At 48.4% G+C, this 20,897-nt stretch overlaps 1 protein-coding gene across 1 annotated transcript in view; it reads right to left on the minus strand.

Moving 5' to 3' along the window:
- Positions 1 to 20,007, minus strand: part of HEG1 (heart development protein with EGF like domains 1) — a 33,035-nt gene extending 13,028 nt beyond the window's left edge. The window contains exons 1-15 of the mRNA XM_057368589.1: positions 19,578 to 20,007; positions 16,102 to 16,377; positions 14,937 to 15,143; positions 14,274 to 14,498; positions 12,852 to 13,160; positions 12,128 to 12,445; positions 11,385 to 11,627; positions 10,202 to 10,492; positions 9,045 to 9,596; positions 8,396 to 8,683; positions 6,022 to 7,404; positions 4,615 to 4,734; positions 2,926 to 3,020; positions 2,083 to 2,141; positions 1,481 to 1,641 (exon numbers count right to left, since the gene is read on the minus strand). Coding sequence (XP_057224572.1) covers positions 1,481 to 1,641; positions 2,083 to 2,141; positions 2,926 to 3,020; positions 4,615 to 4,734; positions 6,022 to 7,404; positions 8,396 to 8,683; positions 9,045 to 9,596; positions 10,202 to 10,492; positions 11,385 to 11,627; positions 12,128 to 12,445; positions 12,852 to 13,160; positions 14,274 to 14,498; positions 14,937 to 15,143; positions 16,102 to 16,377; positions 19,578 to 20,007 — 4,957 coding nt within the window. The remainder of the gene's footprint in view (positions 1 to 1,480; positions 1,642 to 2,082; positions 2,142 to 2,925; positions 3,021 to 4,614; positions 4,735 to 6,021; positions 7,405 to 8,395; positions 8,684 to 9,044; positions 9,597 to 10,201; positions 10,493 to 11,384; positions 11,628 to 12,127; positions 12,446 to 12,851; positions 13,161 to 14,273; positions 14,499 to 14,936; positions 15,144 to 16,101; positions 16,378 to 19,577) is intronic.
- Between the last annotated feature and the right edge of the window lie 890 nt (positions 20,008 to 20,897).

Raw genomic sequence — 20,897 nt, forward strand, 5'->3', positions numbered from 1 at the left:
GTTTCAGTTCGGAAGCAGAAGGGGGGAAATGAAAAAGAAAAATTTGGTTTGGCTCCAGCTCAAACACATTCATCCTCTGACACRGTCCAACAAATCAATTTTTAAGTTTATATCAAATGAAACATTTTGCTTAGACCAAACCAATTCTTTTCCATTTCAGTATTAAGCACAAGATTTTTTCATTTTTCAAACAAAAAAAWTTGTCCTTTCATTTACATTACTTTGAAGCAGTGTTTTACTTTAGAAAGCCAGACTTGTTACAATGAGCATTCAGCAAAACTGTGGATGAATTATGGAAATTGTGTCATCAAATTTACATTTTTTACTGGGAGGTCAGACTAAATGGAATGAATAAACATTTGTGAGAAATAGGTTTTTATGGAAAATATGTCACTCGTTTGGCACTCTCCTTTTATAAACCTCTCCTTGCTAGATCAATTTTTTTTTTTTTTAAATCTGACGTCTTCTCTTTTAGGTACTTACACAAGAACAATTTGTTTCTTATTCTCCTTATTTCAAGTTAGAAGTAGGCTTTACAGAAGCATTTTATCAGAGGTAATGGGTAGGTATAATATGGGCTGATTTACCCAAATAATTCAAAGTGATCCATGGGAAGAGTGTGGCTTTAAAACAGAGCACATTGCAATCAAAGCACACACTGACCTTCTCATCTGCATGTTTACTTTGCCAAAATCAGGTTGGGGGTTTCCTACTAAACCAGGGCTAAGTGTTGCCACCCTTCATCYTCCTCAAGGCCAAACCTCAAAGCCTTGAACCCAAAAGTCACAAAACTCTGCAAGCAGCAGTTTTCTTGCAGGAAATTCTTTCAAGGGTGCTCATTCCATGCATCCTGAGGTACCTCTCACAGCTGAATCTCCTCCATCGATCCCTTAAGAAACAAGAACTGGGAGATTCCAGGGCACAGCACTGGTGTCCTTCCCCCACCTTCATGTGCCATATCCACATTCCCCTTTAGCAGATACAGGATTCAGTACAGAAATCAGAAAACTGTGAACAATTTAACAACCTGCAGCACTGAAACTAGGCAGAGAGAAGAGCAGAGCTCGCCACACAGCCTCCAGCAGCTCTAATCGAGTTCACTGGCGGGGTTTTGTCTCTTGGCTTTCACACCCTTTCCCTGGCTCCCAGCCGTGTGTGTGGAATTAAGAGTTATGGTTTTTTGATCTGGCTGGGCCCAGTGTCACATCCCAGAGATGAAAGGCTGCCCTATAATGCCTCTAATCCTGTACTGTGCAATATTTTCTCAGTGAGGCAGATTTCTCACACATGTGGTAAAGATAAGGCTCRGTATCTGCATCCCTTTTGTACCGTGAGGTTCTTAAGATGACTCCCATTTAAGTAAGATAAAAAGATTCAGAGGGATTTTTCCAAATAGCAAATCTTTCTTCCCCTGTTACAAAAGAAGCCAAATAAAACATCCCTTTCCCCTCCTGTCACAGTCCCTCCAGATGCTGTTTACCTCTGTGGAGTGGYTTCAGGCTGGAGATGAACTGGCAGGCTTCAGTGGGGGATTTGCAAGCTCGAATGTAGCTTTTCACGCTGCTGATAACATCGTATAAGGTCACGTTGGATGCTAAAGAGAACGTGGATTGCACTGAAACATGCACAAAATTTGCCTCCCTAACAAAAAACAAAACAAAACAGCCCTGAGTGTCACGGGTCAGTCTGATGTGATCATTAGCACCTTACACACAGGACTGCTCTAACAGCAGCGATGCTCATCACAGACACAGCATTACACACACACTGGGCTCTGTAGCAGACCTTAAAAACAAGACTAACATACACACAGAGAGGAAAACACAGATGGGATACTGATGGCTCACTTTGGAACCAGCCATCCATCCCTCCTGGGCAGCTCCCAAGCCCATCCCCAGGCTGCTCAGGTCAGGAGGAGAGTACCAGGTGAGCCAGGCAAGCTGGTCAGGCATCATTCCTCATGCTCTGTACCACTGCCAGGTCAGATTTTAGCCCAGCACCAACTGGAAATGGAGAATGTGGATCTCAAGTCAAAGGTCCCCAATGCTCAAGTTTCTCATTTTTCCTCAGCCTCAGCCTTACCTGCTTGCCTTGACTGTGGAGTGGTGGTACCCTGGCAAGGCTGACAGCGATGCATTGAGCTGCAAGGAAGGAGAGAGCAGCTGTTAGTGCCCCAGGGGGTGATGGAGGGAGGCAGTCCCATGGGATGTAGCATGGAATAGCCCTGCTGGCTCATTGACACCACCCTGTGCCTTCCAGAGATGCCTGCTGAGACCAAGAGGGCTCTTGGGTTCATCTGCTCTACAARAGAGGTGCACTGCCCTGCTGCCAGKRAGGGGTGAGCAAAGTCACCAYTGCACAGCCTCGGAYAAGAACAAAGACCTGGGGATTTTGACATGAGGCTGTGTCCACACTGTGTAATGGCCACAAAGGTCAGGGTGAGCCAGATGCCAGCAGGGAGAGAGCCCGGTACAAGGCCGACCTCAAAGCAGCGCCCTTGGAGACTGCAGATGTCCCAAGGAGCCTCCCAAACCCTGGATCTGTGCAGTTGTTTGTGTTTACTCCCCAGCACAAGTTGTGCAGGCAGCACCAGCAACTGCCCCCAGCAYCCCCCTCCTTTGGCAGCATCTCCCAATCACCTTCTCCAAAGAGTCAGAATGAAGTGCAGCCAGACCAGGAACCCCTAACAGGACACGCAGTGATCTGGATAAAAACTGCACTGAGATGTCCCTAACCCCAGCCCATGGGTCTTTGTGGATCAATTGATGGCACAGCCCATGGGGAAGGCAACAGCCAATCCAGCGCTGGCTCTCAGCTCACCAAGAGCCACATGGCTACAGCTGTAGGGCTGGGAAACATTACAGTCATAAAAGGAGTGAAGAYTTGTCTCATCAGCATGGCCAAAGTCAAAGCAAGAGCACTCACCATCTCCAGGATCTCCCTCTCAATGTGGAAGAGCTCTGTGTACTTCCCGTGGGTGATATTTAATTTCAGGGGTACCTGGCCAATAAATATTCTCACTAAAAAGGARAATAAGACAAGTGAGTTGGAACCCATCTCTATGCCACGTGTAGATGTGGTTTCACCTGTCTTACATGAGAGACTGTTTGCATGGAAAATCCCTTTGCGAGRCACACTGAAAACTCACTTCTGAGAGTCACTGCCCCAGTAAAACAAAGTTGGGTTTTTTCCCAAGGGTTGCTGCAATGTTCCCACAGTCCCAGTCAAATTCCAGAGCTCAGTGCTGCTGAGAACAGACAGCATTTCACTTCAGTGTTCTAACATTTCATATAGAAACACAGACTAACTTAAATAGACCCCTGAACACAGAGAGAGATGGGTAAATTTAGTAATAAGACAGTGTCAGGTACCRAAGTTATTTATGATAATTTGGGATAAACATGTCAAATCTCTTAGTCCTCCCTGCAATGGAAGGAAATCAAATCAGCAAGTCAAAATAAAGCACTGTAGAGAGGACATTTTCATTTCTCAAACTGCTGGAGAGAATGAGCAATGGCATTTGAAAAGAGATCCAAAAGATGCATTTTTCTGTGCTTAGATTCATATTTGATTCACAGCAGCAGAATGCAATAATCTGAGTTGTCCAGACTTGCAGAGATAATACCCCTAAATCTTGTATTAAGTGTCATGAGATACTCAGTGGAAATTAGAAATCAGAGCTCCAGCTCTATGTTCCACCAGAAAAACAAATACAGTTGCAGATAACATTATAAAGACTCCAATTCTTTCCCATTTTTTTCCCATCCACTGAGCCTATCTTCACCACAAATTGTACATCAGACTGCTCTAATGTACCAACTCCAGACAAAAATCATGATGAGAATCACCTTCACAGTATTTATATAAACTGCCCGTACCCCAGTTCAAGGCATAATCAAAACAAGTCTCTAAATTAGGAGCTGACACATTCCAACTTGAAGAAATGTTTCAAAACACTCTTCAGGGACACCTCACCCGTGTTTCCTTAGCAAAATTTCCATGCCTCTAATCCTCGTTGATTAAGGGTCAGAAGGAAACCTATGAAAACAAATTCCCCTTTACAATGGGATATTGTGAGTCCTTGAGACTGGGAGTYCTCTAACAGAAAACAAGGGGTCAGAACCTGAGTTACAACTAATAACTGTGCTGCTCAAAAAATGCTAAAGGTATGAAACAAGACCTTGATCTTACAAAGACTTTCACGGCTGTTTAATTTTCCACACATGGCTGATCCCACTGAAGCCAGGTTGCACAATGGCCCCACTCACTGCTCCCAAACCAAGCGCCATCACCAGAGCTTGCAGGGCTGATAAGCTGCCGAATGCTTTTTGGGACTTGTAAAACACATCAGGAGCAGAAGGGGCACATCTGTCATTACTAACAAGCCTAAGCCCACCACTCACTGCTGCTTTTTTAGGAACAGACATCTCTCCCCAGGCAGCCCAACATGACAGGCATTAGACACCACACTTGTATAAACACTAAAAGGCTCCGATAAAAGTGGTGGTTGGGAGGAACATTAAGCTCCTGAACTAGTTTGAGTCTAAGTCAATTTATTTTAGAAGATTAAAGATAATTATTTCCATCCCTGGTTTTCAATTTCTGTTTTCTTACCTAAATTGCACTTTCCTTTTTCCAGCTCGTATCCAAGAGGACACTGACAGATATAGGAGCCATGGGTGTTGTTGCAGGTGGCCAGTGCAGGACAAGGGTTGGAAAGACATTTATCCACATCTATAAAAGTGGGGGAAAAAAACAGGTTATAGTTACAGAATCATAAAAATCATCARCTGGTGAGCTAAAAGAGATCAATTYGGCTGCCCTTCTGTGACTCCTTAGCATTATCAGATGCTTCACTGCATCATTTGCAATCTCATACCTGCACCAGCCTGGCACAGCCACCTCAGCATCAGCGAGAAGGAGGTTTGGTGACTGTAATCTGAGCAGCCAGAAATGAGTGGCTGTGATTTAAAACCATGGTTTTTACTGTGCCATCCTTCAATTTGTGCTTTGTACAGCAGAGACCAGGACAGCTGCTTCTCTCAGGGCCCGTGTATAAAGCACCATATTCAAGACRGCAGCAGATTTTTTAGAATTCTGGTAAAAGGCACATCTTAGTTTTCAAAGGAAAGAGTAATTTGGCAAAAGTGTGAATCARTTGCTAAAAAGGATGTGTTATCTTAATCTTTCAATTAAAAAATAATTCATTCCAGTAAGGGATTTTTTTTTTTTTTGCATGAAGCTACAGCTATAATTAAAACCAATCAGCCTGAGTAGTAACCTTTAAATACTTAATTATTGGATGGAATATATGTTATTGCCAGCATTTCACTGAGATTAACACCTTTAGAACACACAATATCCCACAGTGGCACCATGGCTGGGCTCTGAACTTCAAACACACAGTCAATTTCCTTTCATATAAGACTTCAGCAAATGTATTTACTTGAGAAGATAAGGAGACTRGCAGTGGCAATAAATTACTACAACAACACTCTCAGCAAGACTGTGTGGATAGCCTACCAGGAGAAACATCAGGCCTCAAAGCAAAAGGTTTTTTAGTGAGATGGGGAGAAAATCATCCTCCATTGCAACAAGAGAAGCAGTTTTAACACAAATGTCAAATGCTGGCCTACTGTACTTTTTCATTAATAAGACCGATAGTGGTCATTATTGATTGCTGTTGTTAACATATMAACAAATATAAAGTGCATCCAATGCTTACCTGCAAAACCAATCAGCTTTATTTTCTCAAAATTGTCAAATTTCAGTTTAATCTTTCTATCATACAAGTTCACCAAAATGCTCACCCTTATTTCAGCCATTCAACTTGATTGCTGAACACTTAACTTAAAAAAATCAACACGGAGACAGAGCTGCTGCCCTCAAACCCTGCTGACAACAGACTTGTCACACTCACAAACATACACAACTCCTTGAAAAYCCTTAAAGTGGGACCCAGGGAGTCCTGCCCTGCTTGCTCCTGGCCCCAACACTGGTGAGAGCCATTGCACACRTTACCTGTGGCTGGAGGTGATGTCCTCAGCCCAGCTGTGGTGCTCGATGGAGGAACAGTGGTTGGTTTGGTTGGTTTGGCTGGTTTGGTAGCAGCYGTAGTAGTCGCAGTGCTCACAGTGGTCTTGGTGGTCGGAGTGGCTTTAGAAGGACTTGTGACMGGGATGTTCTCCTCAGTGACTTTACCAGGCTTTGCAGTGGTGGGATTCATGGCTTCTGTGCTTTTACCAGTGGTATAGCTGTGCTTGGTGGCAGTGGGGGTGTGAGCCCTGTGGTCTTTGACGGTGCTGGTCTCACCCRGGGTGGGCTGGCGAGCGGTCGGTGTGGTCAGCACGGGAGGGYTCACCGTGGTCACTGCCACTGCAGGGACAAAGCTGCTGTGATTTGTTGTACTGGGTGGGGGACTCAGGGGWGCATCTGTTGGAGCAGCCTGTGGAGCAACGCTGGCCGTGGTGAGCAGTGGTGTTGCCTTCCCAAAGCTGTCCCCACGGGTGGTGGCATCTCCAGGTGACGCAGTCTCTGTCACTGTCACGGGAGCRGACACGGACACGACACGGCCACCAAGCAGCTCCATGGGTGCCGTAGGGAGCGGTGACCCTGTGGGGGTGATGGTGGCACCGTTCTGGGGCTGGTGTGTGACATTGTGCTTGCTGGTCTCTCCGGGCGAGCTGCCAGCTGTGGCAGTGGTGGAGGGCTCCCTCCTGACCACCCCTGTGGCCACAGTGGTGCTCGCTTGACCACTGTCACTGGACTGCGAGATGGACGAAGGCGATGAAGACACAGGTAATAAGGATGTTGGTAAGTGAGATGGGGAGGGCAAGGAGGAAGTGGGCAAGGAGGATGGCAAAGCCTGCAGAGGGGGTGAAGATGCCATCACAGAGGACGAGCCCGGCTCGGGTGACTCTGACAGCGTAAACACAAGCGTTGGCGGCGGTGCTGATGACAGCGAGTGCTGCAGTGATGACAGTGAGGAAGAGGCTGGAAATGCTGATGAAGATAGAGGAGATCTGTCAGTGGTCAATAGCTCAGAGTCAGTGTTGAAGAGAGTTGTATTTTCTATGTTGCCTGAGGAAGCAGAAGTCGACAGCTTGGAAGGGTGCACCAGCAGCGGCTCCGTGGATGGTTCAACAAAACTGCTGCTGTTTGATGCATTGGCCTGCCTGTCATGAGCCACAGATGACTTTGATGCATCAAAAGGGCTGGAAATTTCAGAAAARAAGGTGGAACTTTCTGAGGAGTCAGCAGAGGTGCTGCTGTTGGAGATAGACAGGAGGGTCCTTTCTCCTCCTCTGGTATAKGTGGTTGAAATGTATGTGCCATCCGTGTGAGAGACTGAGGTCCTTTTCTCAGCATCGATGCTACTGACTGGCAGATGGCTACCTGAAAAGTCTGGAGTAAAAAGGACAAAAAATATTAAAAAGTCAGAGTAATATCAAAGTATTTTGATGTCATATTAAAACCGCTTGCTAAATAAACAAGATGTTCTTGTCTGAAGACCTGCCCATGCTTTTCYAAAAATTTCAAGCACCATTCAAGYGTGGGKAGGGGGTCAGGAATCTTGTGCACTYCTTAATTGATTCTAAAATGGTGAACCCTGACAGACAGAAGAATCCCATGGAATGTGTAGGTTTCCAAATCACTGTTCTTCACATAYTGCTTTCCTAAAGTGATCAAGCACTTAACATGCCATGGTATTTRTGGCAAGCTAAGCAGGAAAACCCAACTGTTTATCTCTTTATCACTCATAATTTATAAAACTCATATCCTCTCCCTCTTATCCTCCATTCCCATCTGCAGAATGTCTACAGTCAATTTGTTTTTAGACACAGTGAACTTCATGYCTCTGCAGGATGAAATTATTACATTAATTTGCAGCTTATCATGAACCCAGTGATTCAAAACTRTGCAGCCAGGAAATCCTAAATGAATCACACATCAGTCTGCAAAAATTTCACATTATTTAGCATAAAATGTGAGATCAATCTCACAATACAAATTTCAGGATGTACAGCTAAGTTCAGGCATCTTTAAAAAAAATGCCTGATTTCAATACAGGGTATTGAAAATTTGGTTTAATTCTACAACTGACTTAGGTCATCACAAAACTTCCGAAAGCATCACCCGAACGAAACCAGTTAGGATGCAAAAAAAAAGTAATGCAGCCATCAAAACAGGAGAGTTTATGTTCCAGGCTCCACTCCTGGAACAGTTCCACATCTGTGTGGGGTCTGATTTTGAGTCTTTTGATGGAAACATCCCCCCTGAGTGAACCCACAGGTGGTACTGCACATAGTAGTGAATGAGAACTTAACATACAACATACTAAAAATCAGGACAATGTGAATTTCCCCCACATGTGCACAAAAAGACACCAACTCACTTGTGAGATCAGTCTGGAGAGAAGAATAAGTGGGAATCTTGGCAGAACGCACATAGACCGTCTCGGTCACAGGGCCCCTGCTGCCACTGCCGGTGTAGGTGTTGGCTGTCCTGCCCTGCTCYGCTTCAGCACGGGACAAAGAGCTCTCTGTGCCATCTGTCACCGAGGGCAGCATCCTCTCCTCACCTCCAGCAGACGTGGATGAGCTGTACATGGGATYGGTGATGGGGCTGGACATCCTCTCCTCAGCACCTGAGCTGCTCAGGGAGTGATGGCTGCTGCCTATGGCTGGAATGGGATGGAAAAACAGGCACCTGATTTATCATCTCAAAGCAGACAGGACTGCCCAAATACAGGGGAACAATCCATTGGAGCCATAATGGTACATTTATGTTATTTGTAATTACCACCCCAACCCCAAGAGGTGGTCAGTGTGCCCTACAGTGACCAGCTGCATGTCTCAAGAATGAGAATCTCCTTATTAAACACCAGCAGCTGCAGACACACCACTGGGCAGAACCACGACCATTTATAAACGCTGCCCACGGCACTGGCAATGCTCTGACATGTGCTAGAGGCCATATCAATCCCACAGAGGAGGGGAAGGGAGAGACACTCAAACACTGCCCCAGAGTCCAGAAAAACTCACTGGAAGGTTCGCCAGCAGCTGAGAAGGAGGTGAAGACCCTGGATGAAAGGGTGACCTTGGGCTCTGGGGACCCTGCTCGGCTGGATGACACGTGTGTCACTCCAGGCCACGCTGTGGAGGATGGGACAGGGTCAGTGCTGGTGTCCCCAGCCGTGCCTGGGTGAGATGTGAGGCTTCCTCCTTCTGTGCTCCACATGCTGYGGCTGCCTGGGGCTCGAGATGTGCCCTCCTTGTGGATGAAGAGAGTGGCTGATGGCGAAGGCACTGAAACGCTGGGAGAAAACGCAGGCAGCAGCTTTGTAGGACGCTCACTGAGGCCAGCACCGCTCTGTGAAACATGACTATGCTTCCCAGGCTCTGCTGCTGCTGAGGACAGCACAGGGACCGTGCTCAGGGTGCCAGTGTGGGGTGGAGCAGGAGCAGAGCTCCCTGTGGCACTGGAAGCTCCATGGGTGTCCAGCACTGTGCTGCTCTCCTCCCTGGTGGCAGCTGTCACCAAACTGTGTGTACTGGTGAGAGGCAGGCGTTCTCCCATTGCAGAGGTTCTTTCTGCTGAGAAAAGGCAAAGCAAAAAGGATTTATGCATCCTGAGCTATAAAAAGGCAGCCATGCCCTCTTCCATCACCACCCTCAGGCTGACAGCACAGAGAGAATGTAGCAGAAAACCCAAACCTGCAGAAAATGTGACCTGTGAAGGCACAGCCCTCTGGTGTGCCAGGAGGTGCTGCTCACAGCAGGGCACGCTGAAGGGGAACTAGGAAAATGTCATGGGAGCATTTGGGTTTGCACAATGACCAAAGAGACAGCACCCAAATCCCTGGTACTCAAAAAAGCATGGCAGGCTTGCATGGGATCAGTAAATACTGCCTTTGCACCCCAGGGTGGGGGTCAGGAACAACTGGGTCTGCTTCTGCAGGCATAAACACAGCCAACAGGGCAGCCCTGAAACTGTGCTGTCTCTGAAAACACAGCAAATCTCGGGGCCAGGCTGCTCTAGTGCAAAGGCTGGCTTTTCCTGGGGACTAAATACAACAAACGGGTAATTTTTCTCCAGAAACTGAAATTTCCACCCATAATGTCCAATGCTACTATTCAGTACCTTCTAGTATGCCCTCACTCTCCATGCAGGGGGTGTGTGATGCGTGGTCAGGRCTCACCTGGGGAAGCAGATGCTGAGCCTGCGAGCAGTGGGTTCACAGATGACACGGTGGCACCTCTGCCACCACCACCCTGGGCTCCCAAAGAAGACTGGRAATGGCCTGGAGAGCTGATGTTTTGGGTGGTGGAAATCTCTGTAGTTTGGGCCAGCATGGTGCTGCCTGGCAGAGACCTTAACGTCCTCCCTCCACCCTTGGTGCCTGTTGTAGAAACAGAGGTGCTGCTGGCGGGGAAATGTTTTTTTCTCTCTGTTGACAGGATGCTGAATGACACATGGCTGCTTCCAGTAGCTAAAATGTGGTAAAGAAACAATTTACATTTTTTACACATATGAAACTATAAATAAAAATGAGCTTCCTTCCAGTAGCACCCAGAGGCAGCAAGTACACAAACAMAAGTAGAAAATAAAAGATGTCAATTTCCGAAGACTTAAATCCTTCTGACAAAAATTTRYCTTCTAAAAARCATAGTGWGATSCTGAGAAAAGTGYTATTAYATAAAAACTGTTGAAATACTRATGCTGTGCACTTGATTTCACYRTTATGAGCCCAAGTGCACTCCATGCTGCTAGAACAAATATCATAACAATCCCAAAAAGCCAGGAAATCAGTTCAGACAAGGCACTACCCTGTGCAGTGTGAAGGTCTTAGAGAAGTCTGAAGAAATAAAATCAGGGGGATCAGACCCTTTCAGCACCACAGCGGGGACCAGGATCAGACAGCAGCATGTAGGACCTCAGAGACCACATTAAAAGTTGCCTTAAATTCACTGAGCTCGTTCAATTTCTGGGAAGCAGCGTGGTCCAAGAAGTAGGACAGAAGGTAGGAACTGAAGTCTGATCCCTGGTACTGCAGGGACATGATCTAATTCTCACTTGCTTAGTTCTTTCGTGTGTAAAACAGAGACAGCAACTGGAGATAGTAAAAAAATTATTCTGATTTGAAAGTTAATTGTTTTTCTTGGCTTAATGGAACTCTCCACACATGTGCCCTTTCTGTAAAACACCTAAGACACATTTTTTTGGTCAAGCAAGAGCTGAAATATTTCAGGCACCAAATCATACTGTATCCTTCCAACAGTATATTCTGCATAGCAGAAAAGAGTCAGGTGAGTGCAGGCTGCAGGAACAGTCTTCCTTTGGCTTGTAAGAAAAATCCTATTTCAATTCTAATGTGAGCTCACCTGGCGAAGGATCTTCCCAAGGAGAATGAGAGTGTGTTAGGGTAGAGTCTGCCACCTGCTCGGTGAAATCTGTCACTCCTGTGGACTCCTGAGCTCTGTAGGTCTCTCTGACAGATGTGGACAAGGATCTGGCTGTGCCCAAGGTCCTGTCAGTGTCACTGCTGGACGTGGCTGGCACGGGAGCACTGGTGGCAAAGGCAGCGAGGGAGGATTCCTCAACTGCTCGGTGGCTGCTTCTGACACCTGCAAGAGAATAAAATCAGGTTGGGTTCATGCATACAGAGCTGTACACTCGAGGGATTGTCTGCTCAGCACCCATTTCCAYRCTGCTCCTTGGGAGGGTGAAGGTGYTTCTCTGGGGAGAGGTGAATCTCTGAAATACAGGTTTATGTGCCTTAAAAGAGCCATGAAAACCCCAAACCCATATTCTACAGACCAGCCTGCACCGCAGATGTAGGTGACAGCCACAAAACTCCTGCAAGTGTCTCTGGCAGGAAAAGCRTGTGCACTTATTTCTAACAAATGCTTTTCCCAGCTTCATTAGCAATGAGAACATCGATGTTTTTTACTTTTTCACCCAAAACCTGAGTTCCACTCTCCCACCTCCCACCCACCCCACTGCCAGTGAAAAAAACACCCACGTAGCCAATAACGACTGAGGGGGATAGCTAACAAAAAACAGCTCAGGGATGTGAAATATCACCCAGCCCCAAGGCAGAGAGCTTTCAGAATAACCAACTTACCTCGGAAAGGACCTTCAGAGGCAGACAGGGAGCTGGTGAGCAAAGGACCCCCAGGAGGGCCTGGGAGATCGGTGGCTTCCTCTGAGCCATTGGGATGATGTGTCCCAGTCCCCAAGGAGAAACTGCTCCTCCCCAGGGAGCTTGTGGGGTTGGTGATGGTGGCAGAGTCCCTCGTCACCCCAGCTGWGTGGCCATTTGCTGGTGACATCTGTGTCCCCACTGCCACACTGGACATGTCATCACCCTGCGAGTCCAAGAGCAGTGCCACCTCTTCTGCAGCTGGGATGCTCTTGGGGGGTTCATAATTGCTGCTAAAGGCTGAAAAAAAGAAGAAAAGAAAGACAAAGCTGCATAAACATAAATAARAACTGTGTGGTATGTTTCATTCCACTATCAGCAGGCAATATATGTGTGGATATTCAATACGGAAATATTTAATACTGGGAAATCATTAAGACAGGGGGAAGAAGTGGTCTCTAAATAGGACCTGCTGAAGTTATTGCTTGCAAAACTCAACTGGAAGTTTTCAAGGAAAATCTATCCTCCCCATCCAACAAGAATAATATTYATCCATACTTTCACTTCTGTGAAATGTTTTTAAATGTACACAATGTGCCAAAYACAATATTATTCCTCCTTCCTTTAAAATAAAAAGGATGTCTTTTGTTAAGAAAGAGTCTTTAAATAAGAGTTCTGAGGTATACACCTATCCATCAAAACTCACTTGTGGAAGCACTTTCTGAAGCAGATGGTGATCCTGTGCGCAATGGGTCKGTGACACCTCTGCCWCCACCMCCCTGGGCACCCACAGACATCCCMGGGGTCYGGCTTTGGGCTGCAGAGCTGGTGATTTCAGCACCAGAGGTGGAAATCTCTTCCATGCTGACCASCCTGGTGCTGGCTGGCAGAGATCTGAATGTCCTCCCTCCACCCTTGGTGGCTCTTGTGGAGATGGAGCCACTGGTGGAGGGGAAATCTGAGCCTTTCCTCTCCGTGGCTGAGCTGCTGGACGGCTGGTAGCTGCTTCCAACGGCTACGGTACAATAAAAAATGGATTKATCCACATGAAATTATAAACAGATGGATCCATTTTCTCCCCAGCTGCTTACAGTGCACATACAGATATTAAGCATAGGAAGTTTTCAATCTGGACAAAGTGCTCTTCTGGAAAGGCAGGAGTCCCCTCAYCACAGCAAGACCTTGCACAAAACGCAGCTCTTGCTGCCGGGCTTTGTGAGAATGGGGTGGCCCAGACAGCAGGAAATGGCAGGACAAGGCCTGCAGGGACTTCCCTTTAAATACCACCTTTGCTGTAATATTGCTGGAAACAGGTTCAGGCTCTCTTTTTTTATTATTTTTTTTTTTTGGTGGCTTCAAACCGCAAAGGGAGGACTCCTAAGCACAGCCACGTTCCCATACGAGCCCACAGTTCACTACACACCCCTGGGCTCAGCAGGGCACTGTCCTCTGGACAGGATCTCAGGTTCTCTGCTGCCAGCAGCTGTGACAGAGGGGAGGGATGTGCCAATGTGAGAACCCTGGAGGTGTGTTTGCTCCTGGAAAGCCCTGGGTGCAAGATAACACCTCGGCAATACTGAGGTTTGCAGTAGGTTCATGTGCAAAGTCTCCATTTTTGAGAACTCCAGAAATCAGCTGCTGCACAGCAAGCAAGGGGAAGCTGTGGAGCTCAGGCATCTCAGGTTTGCTGTCCTGAGTGAGTTGTTAAGCACAAACACCCCACCCTGTSCAGCTGAGGGCAAACCCAGCCCGTGTGGCCACCAGGGTGGGTCCCAACCTCTCACCCCACTCCATCTCCACTCAGGCACAGGTCAAGGGCTCAGAGCTGCCTTTGCTCTGCTAGCACCAGCCCAGTGAAGATATTTCACAGCTGCAGACACCCACCCTGCAGAAAATACCATGAGAGCATCCAAAGAACTTGATTTTTTTTAAGTGGAAAATGCTGGGGGGTTTGGATCAAATTATTTTTTTCCATTGCTTTTTCCTGCTTTCAGCAGGGAATTTCAGCWAACCATCCAAATAATAAAAAACAGAGCACATGCAAAACAGAGCATCTCCTCAGTTTCAAGAAATCAAAAGCTATAAAATGGGTTCTCAAAGCTGTAAAACAAAGGCCAGCAGAGCTCACCTCTGAAAGAGCCGTCTGTGGGAGATGACGCTGTCCTCACAGGGCGGGTGGAGCTCCCTGTGACACCCTCGGGGTGTAGCACGATGTGGTCTGCACCAGCCTGGGGCTGTCCCAGGGAGCCCGGGAGGGCAGTGCTGGGTGAGGTGGCTGCAGTGTCCATGGTGGGGCTGCTGCCCAGCTCTGTGCCCCTCCAGCTGCTCGCTGGTTGAGAGGGACTGTCAGTGTCTGCAAGGCAATGGGGGAGAGCAGATGAGAGCCCAGAGATGAGCTTAGCTGCCCACCCACCATCCCCCATGGTCACCCTCCACCTGCCCCTCAGCCCCCTGTCTGTACCATGCCCACAGAAATTTCATGTTTGGAAGCTGCACCGAGTAATCAATAATTCTGAACACCAGGAGAAGCCACATGGGTTCTTCTCTCCACCCTCGTGCATGAAGCAAGCCAGAAAACTGCCCTGAGGACATGGTGAGGATGGAGAGCTGGACCCACAAAGCTCCACAATGCAGGAGATCCAGGTTTAAGTAACCCAGGCTTAATTAACCCAGGTTTAATTAATCCAGGTTTAATTAACCCAGGTTTAATTAATCCAGGTTTAATTAACACCTTGTTACTACAACTTGGAACACCTGCCCAGCATTCCCAGGCTGAACTGGGATGGCTCACCTGGATGATGAGATTCTGAAGATGAAGGTGGCAGCACTGTCCTCATGGTRTTGTTAAACCCCGAAGCATTCCAGACCTGTGTCCCTTCAGCCCAGTCAGCTTCCAGCTCTRGGGGTGTCCCCTCAGCAGTTGTAGGGGTGTTGGGAGAAGCCAGAGCCCTCCTGCCTCTCCCCTGGCTGCCTGCAGCATGGTGATGGCTTCCAGGGTCTGGAAAGCAACAGGGAGAGGGTCATGTTCCCCTGGAAAAGCTCCTTTGYCTCAGCTGGGTGGCAGCAGCATCACCTGCAGTGGTACCCAACCCTGTCACACACAACAGCTATCACAGCTGCATCYCTGTGTTTCCTGTTTAACAGAGCACAGTTTAACTGCAGGAGGGATTGATRGGGACAGAGGGTTTCTGTCGCCAAAAAATAATGGCATTTTAAACATTGTCTTCATYTGTGCATGGCACAAGAAACAGATTTTTTTTTTAAAGACATTAAAAATGCAGAAGGCAGCAAGGATCTGGTGCCAGAACAGCCCACAGCTGGCAGCCTGGGCATGCCAGCTCCACATTTTAGTCCCTCAGCAGAAAAAACCCAAGGAATAAAACAAAATAAAAAGAAAACCTCTATGCTTTTATCTTATTTCAGCTGGAGGTATAAAAAAAAACCCCTGAGGTGGGACAGGGCAACCAGCAGAGCTTTGTCCTGTTGCTGTGAGAAATGGGCTTTGATTCAAGTTCATGCTTAAAAGAGTACACTGGGTTACTTATGGCTGAAGGTTATGAACAAGCCCAAGGGTTCACTTGCAGGATTTCCATGTGAGGACCTCAGCTGGTCAGRTATCTTGGTGAGCTCTTTTAACCGAGGCTGGGCTTGCAATGGGGCCCAGCTCCTGCTGGGAGGAGGGGTGGGGACACCCAGGGGTCTCCACTCTTTGCACAGCCCTGGAGCTCAGTGGAAGGGCAGGGCTCTCTGTGTACTGCTGGGTGGGGTAAAACAGTGGCAGCTCCTGAGAATCATCTTCGCTGTGGTGTTAAAAATACAAACCCGGCTCCTGAGATTGGATTTCTCTCAAAATCCTCATTTCTAGCTGTGGGGAGGGAACTGTTCCTAACCCACTGGCTGTCCTCAGTCCCTGGGCTGGGAACAGCAAACACGGAGTGTCACACCCATAAACTCACCAGGAGGATGGCTGTGGGTGAGCAGGTGGGTCWCTATCCTGGCAGATGGGTTCTCCAGGGGTTCTGCTCCCAGTGGGGTGACATCCCCATCCCTGGCAGGGGGGTCAGCGTGCCCTGTGACCCTGCTTGCTGCTGGCACCACCCTGTGCCTGGCAGGCATTGATGTCCATTCCCTGCTCATGGCCACCATCGTCCCCAGCTCCACACTGTCCACAGGAGCACCAGGAGTCCTCAACTCTGTGCTTAAACTTCTCTCCTGATGGCTGCTTTCAATGACTAAAAGGAAAAACAAAACAAAACAAAAAACTTAGATCTAATTAGCACTGATGTGATAATAACCACCCATAACCACTGATGTGCAGGCTCAGCTCACTGCAGAAGCACCAAGGCCAAGCTCYGAGCTCATTTACTTACACTGGAGAAAAATTTTGCATAATCAAAACACAGACATGAAATTTATTTTTGGATTTGCACTGGTGGAAATTAGATTGGGCTGTGGGACCAAATACCAAAACCCACCTCTGTGCAAAAGATTAATTCAATTCAGCACCCTCAAGATTTTTTTGTGTTAGGAGAAATAAATCTTGAAAGGAGCAAAAAGGAAGCCTTAAACAAATAACAGATGGAAATACTCGCAGGTAGGGTCCATGGGAGGAGTGTGAAGGTCTCCAGAGCTGACAGCCCAGCACAGCCCATGTGTCCCATCCTGAATGTAAGATGGGAGGGGAGAGGGCCCACAGCTCTTCCCCTCTCTCCATGTGGCCAGTGCTTGCTGGACACCTGACCTCAAATCCATCAGCTCCAGAGAGCTGGCACAAAGCTGGCTGAGAGCTGCAGGGCAATCAGGAGGGTTGGCACAACCCACAGAGACACCACACTGGGCACTGGGGACAGAAGGGATCAGGGAATGGTGTGCATTATCCTGCCCATCCAGGTGCTGAAGCACCCCAAGGTGATGAAACATTTTGGCACGTTGAAATTAATGTCTACCAGAACAGGAGAAACAAGATGGAGAAGAAGATGGTGTATGAGTGGTTCCAGTGGTCTGGAGAATCCGGGTTTTCATCCTATGGTACCACCCAGGGCTGTGAGAGGATTTCCCTGCCCATCAGCTCACACAAAAACCAACAGCCACCATCTATGTTACAGCCCCAAGGCTTSGCTGGAACTGCAGCCTCAGATGACYTTCAAAGCCCACAACMAGWCCAAATCTGAAAYRGYAAGRTCCCAGTTTTATCCATCTTCCTTGTTACCAACACACAGTCTCTGTCATGTTCATGGCATCCAGCTAAAGGCAGTCAGGCTCTGCTCAAAAGCYCTGATGTTGAAAGTTAAACCTGTTCTGGGCCTCCAACCATTTTCCATAAGAAAATTGTCTCAGGRAAACCCCKATGGAACACTTYCYCCTTGTCTTGTACGTCCCCKCTGGAGCTGCTGTACCTGCCACAAYAGAGGTGGCAATTGCACAAGTGGTGCCCTCTATCCATCTGGAATAGCTTCAGCTCACCAAAAAACAGAGGGGTGGGCAGGACAGCCTGTGTTTCATCCTGGAGTCTGAGCCCTTTGTGGGCCAAGGAGCCAAGAGCTGCAGCAGAGCAGAGCCCCCAGGGTGCCTTTACTGGCAGCCTTTGCCTTGGCTGCAGTGAGCACCCAGAGCCACCCAGAGCCCCCTGCGAGCCACCTCCTGTCTCAGGGGACAAGCTTCTGGTCCTCACCAGGACAAGGGGGTGGGAAGTGGCAGGGGATGCTTACTCTGTCCATTTGCAAGCCAGTACCCTGTAATTGCAGCCCACAAGTCCATTTATAGCAGCCCCARAAATGTGGCTGTGCTGGAGGGAGCRCWGCGAGTTTCTCCATCCCCCTCCCACTGAAAGCTTTCAGCTGTGCTGACTGCAAACCTCAGTGGCCAGCTTTGCTGCACAGAGAGGAGGCAGATGCCTAAAGAAACCCTCAGAGGCAGAGGATAGTCAGAGGGAAATTCTGCTTTCTCAGGCTGCCAACTCATTTGTCAACAAGGGCTCCGGACAGGCAGGCTAAAATATACAGCACGACGCTGCAGCAGGCATTTCATGGCCCTTTCTTACAAAGGAACCCAGGAAATGCCATCAAACAGAGCCTTCAGCCGTGCTTCTGGACTGAATGAGACCAGACCAAAAGTAAAACACTGCTGTTTGCTTATCTGGTGGTTGTTTGCCCTGCAAATCCACCTCGGAGTTTTCTCTATCCTCTTTTGGCTCTGCAGAGCTGCTGGGAATAAACCGAAGGAAAACTCTTCCCCTTACTGTGGGCGCCAGCAAACCTGGCTCTGAGCACAGCCGGGGAGTGGAGGGGCTGAATGAGGAGCTATTATTTACAAAGACTTTTTAGAGTCATCTGGCATTTTTAACTCTGCCCTGCAAGGTGTGCCAGGTCCTGGTGCAGGGATGAAAACCTCAGCATGGGTTCAGCTCCTCACTTTGGTGGGTGCAGAGCATAAGCCATGCTGGAAAATCCAACCCACATCATGTAGTAAGGAAACCAAAAAAAATTGTGTTGTTCAACTAAATAGACATGAAATCTCACATCCATCAAGCCTGCCAGAAGTGCAAGATAACCACAATTTCCTCTTTGATTTGCCTGCAGAAATTAAGACTTCAAAGACGACCCTCCTCTGGAGCAGATGGACCAGATCAAACTTCTCCCAAAAAAGTCCACATGGGACCATCTGGCCTCCCCTGGTGCATTAAAGGCTTAAAGCAGAGTGGCCCTTTAGCTGAGGTACCAATCTGTCACTAACAATTTTGTCACATCCTAAGCTGCCAACAGCTTTCCACGGTTTAACTGCACACAACCACAGCCATTGAGAAATATTTGACTTCCAGCACAAAACCCTCCTGCCACCCACTGGATCGGTGTTTTCCTTCCCAGTTAAAACTCGCAGTGATGCTCACCAGACAGGTCGAGGCTCAGAGTTACTTTTTCTTCGCAAGCATAACAAGTACGTGGCTTGCTGTGAGCCGAGTTATGTAGCTCAGCCAGGACAAACAGATCAAGTTCCAGCTGATTTCTCTACACTTTGGGCTTGCCCCTGGCAGCCCAGCTGGATATCTACCTTGTAAGACTCCCGAAAAATATCCCTTTCGGGCCAACAATTTTCTGTCTCCATCCCTGACACAACGCAGGCATTGCCCTGTTTCAGAAACAGCTGCTGCCAAGGCAGCCTTGTGGTGATGCTCACAACTCGACCGTGGGGCAGCACAACAGCAAAAAGCACAATAATGCAAGCTGTCGGCAGTGACTGTGATCCCACACAGACACCGTCGGGCAGGGAGGGAGGAGGGATGGATCCCGCTAAAGCCAGGGGAGCAGCAGCATCCCCACAGACAGCATCTGTCAGGAGCGTGCAGCCAGCCAAGGCACACCACCACCTATCCCAGCCCCACTGCTTTCCTGCAGGCTGGACTTTTTTTTTTCCTCTCCGAAGGGCAGAAAAATACTTTCTTGACCGGGGAACACAAATTTAATCTGAGTTCGCCCACAAGGGAAGCCAAGAGCAGTTGCCTGGCTGCCCGGAGCAGCCCCTCCTCGGGAGGGTGGCGATGCCCTGGGGACCATTCCCGGGTGTTCTGCCAGGGCTGCGGCCACCCCGGCAGCATCCCATGCTAACGCGGGCTCCTCCCGAGGACGGGCAGCTAGAATCATAAACCCCACATCTGTTAGCGTTGCATAATCTTTAACATCAGCCGGGGCTCGCCGAGGGGAGAGAAAACTCATCTCAACTTGGAGAACTGCTTGGGGGCTGTAGGAAAAGGCTGGGAAGAAAGGCGGGCGGCACGGGAGGAGAGGCGGGGAGCGCAGCCGGGGCGGCGGTGCCGGGGGCGGGCGCTGGGCTCTGTTTTGAACGGCTGCTGCGGATGTCGGGATCATGGGTGGAGGCCGGTTGGGAGCCAAGTGAGTTTGTGCGAACAAAAGCTAAAGCCCTAAATCTGGACCGTCCAGGGCTCTCTGGGATTTTCAATTTCCTTCCTTGTTCTTGCTCTGAAAGAAGCAGTTCAAGGCAGGGGGGCGAGCAGTGGGGGTTGAAACAGAGCTTTAAAAAATTTCAAACTTGAGATGGGTGAGTTGAGTGTAAACACGCTGGTAATATTGCTCAGGGAGGGTCCCTCGTGTGCACTGAGTGCAGGAAAAATGCAAGAGGCTTTTAACCACATGCGGTCAACCCTGTCCTGCTAATTTTTTTTATATCAATACAAGGAAATATTCCATCTGGATTAAGAGAGGTGACAAGAGTGGGTGTATAGGGAAGAGTTGCAGAAGCCTTGCCAGAATCTCTCACCCTTCTGTGGGGTTTAGTTTGAATGTGGTACCCTATAGACACATTCTCTGGTCCTTCTGCTCCTCGTCCTCTCCCCGCTGCACCCCAGGCAGAGTAGGACAACAATTCACAGAACTTTCAATCATTTTAACCAAAATAGGAAGGATTTACGCCGGCACCAAAGGTGACTGGAGTTTTACTATGTCAGCTCAAGAAAAGTGATGGGGGTTTGATGCCAGCAGCAGCCCCTGCAAGCACTGAATGGTCAAGGGCCACCTGGCCACTTCCAGTGACAGGTGCCAACAGGGCTGGGGACATCAGCATGGTCCCCAGCCCCTCCAGTGCCAGGCCATGGCACCTTGCTTGCAGTCCTTCTTTATGACACAAAAGCAATGTGCATGTCCACACCACCTCCTTTCCAGGACCTGTAGAACCTCAGAGGATGCTAAAGGCCATTTGTGCTTCCAATGCTTTTTTTTCATTGTCCCAGAGCCTGATGCTC

The sequence above is a fragment of the Malurus melanocephalus genome, unplaced genomic scaffold, assembly GCF_030028575.1.
Source record: "Malurus melanocephalus ecotype Western Australia unplaced genomic scaffold, MMel_1.1 scaffold_94, whole genome shotgun sequence".
Classification (NCBI taxonomy): domain Eukaryota; kingdom Metazoa; phylum Chordata; class Aves; order Passeriformes; family Maluridae; genus Malurus; species Malurus melanocephalus.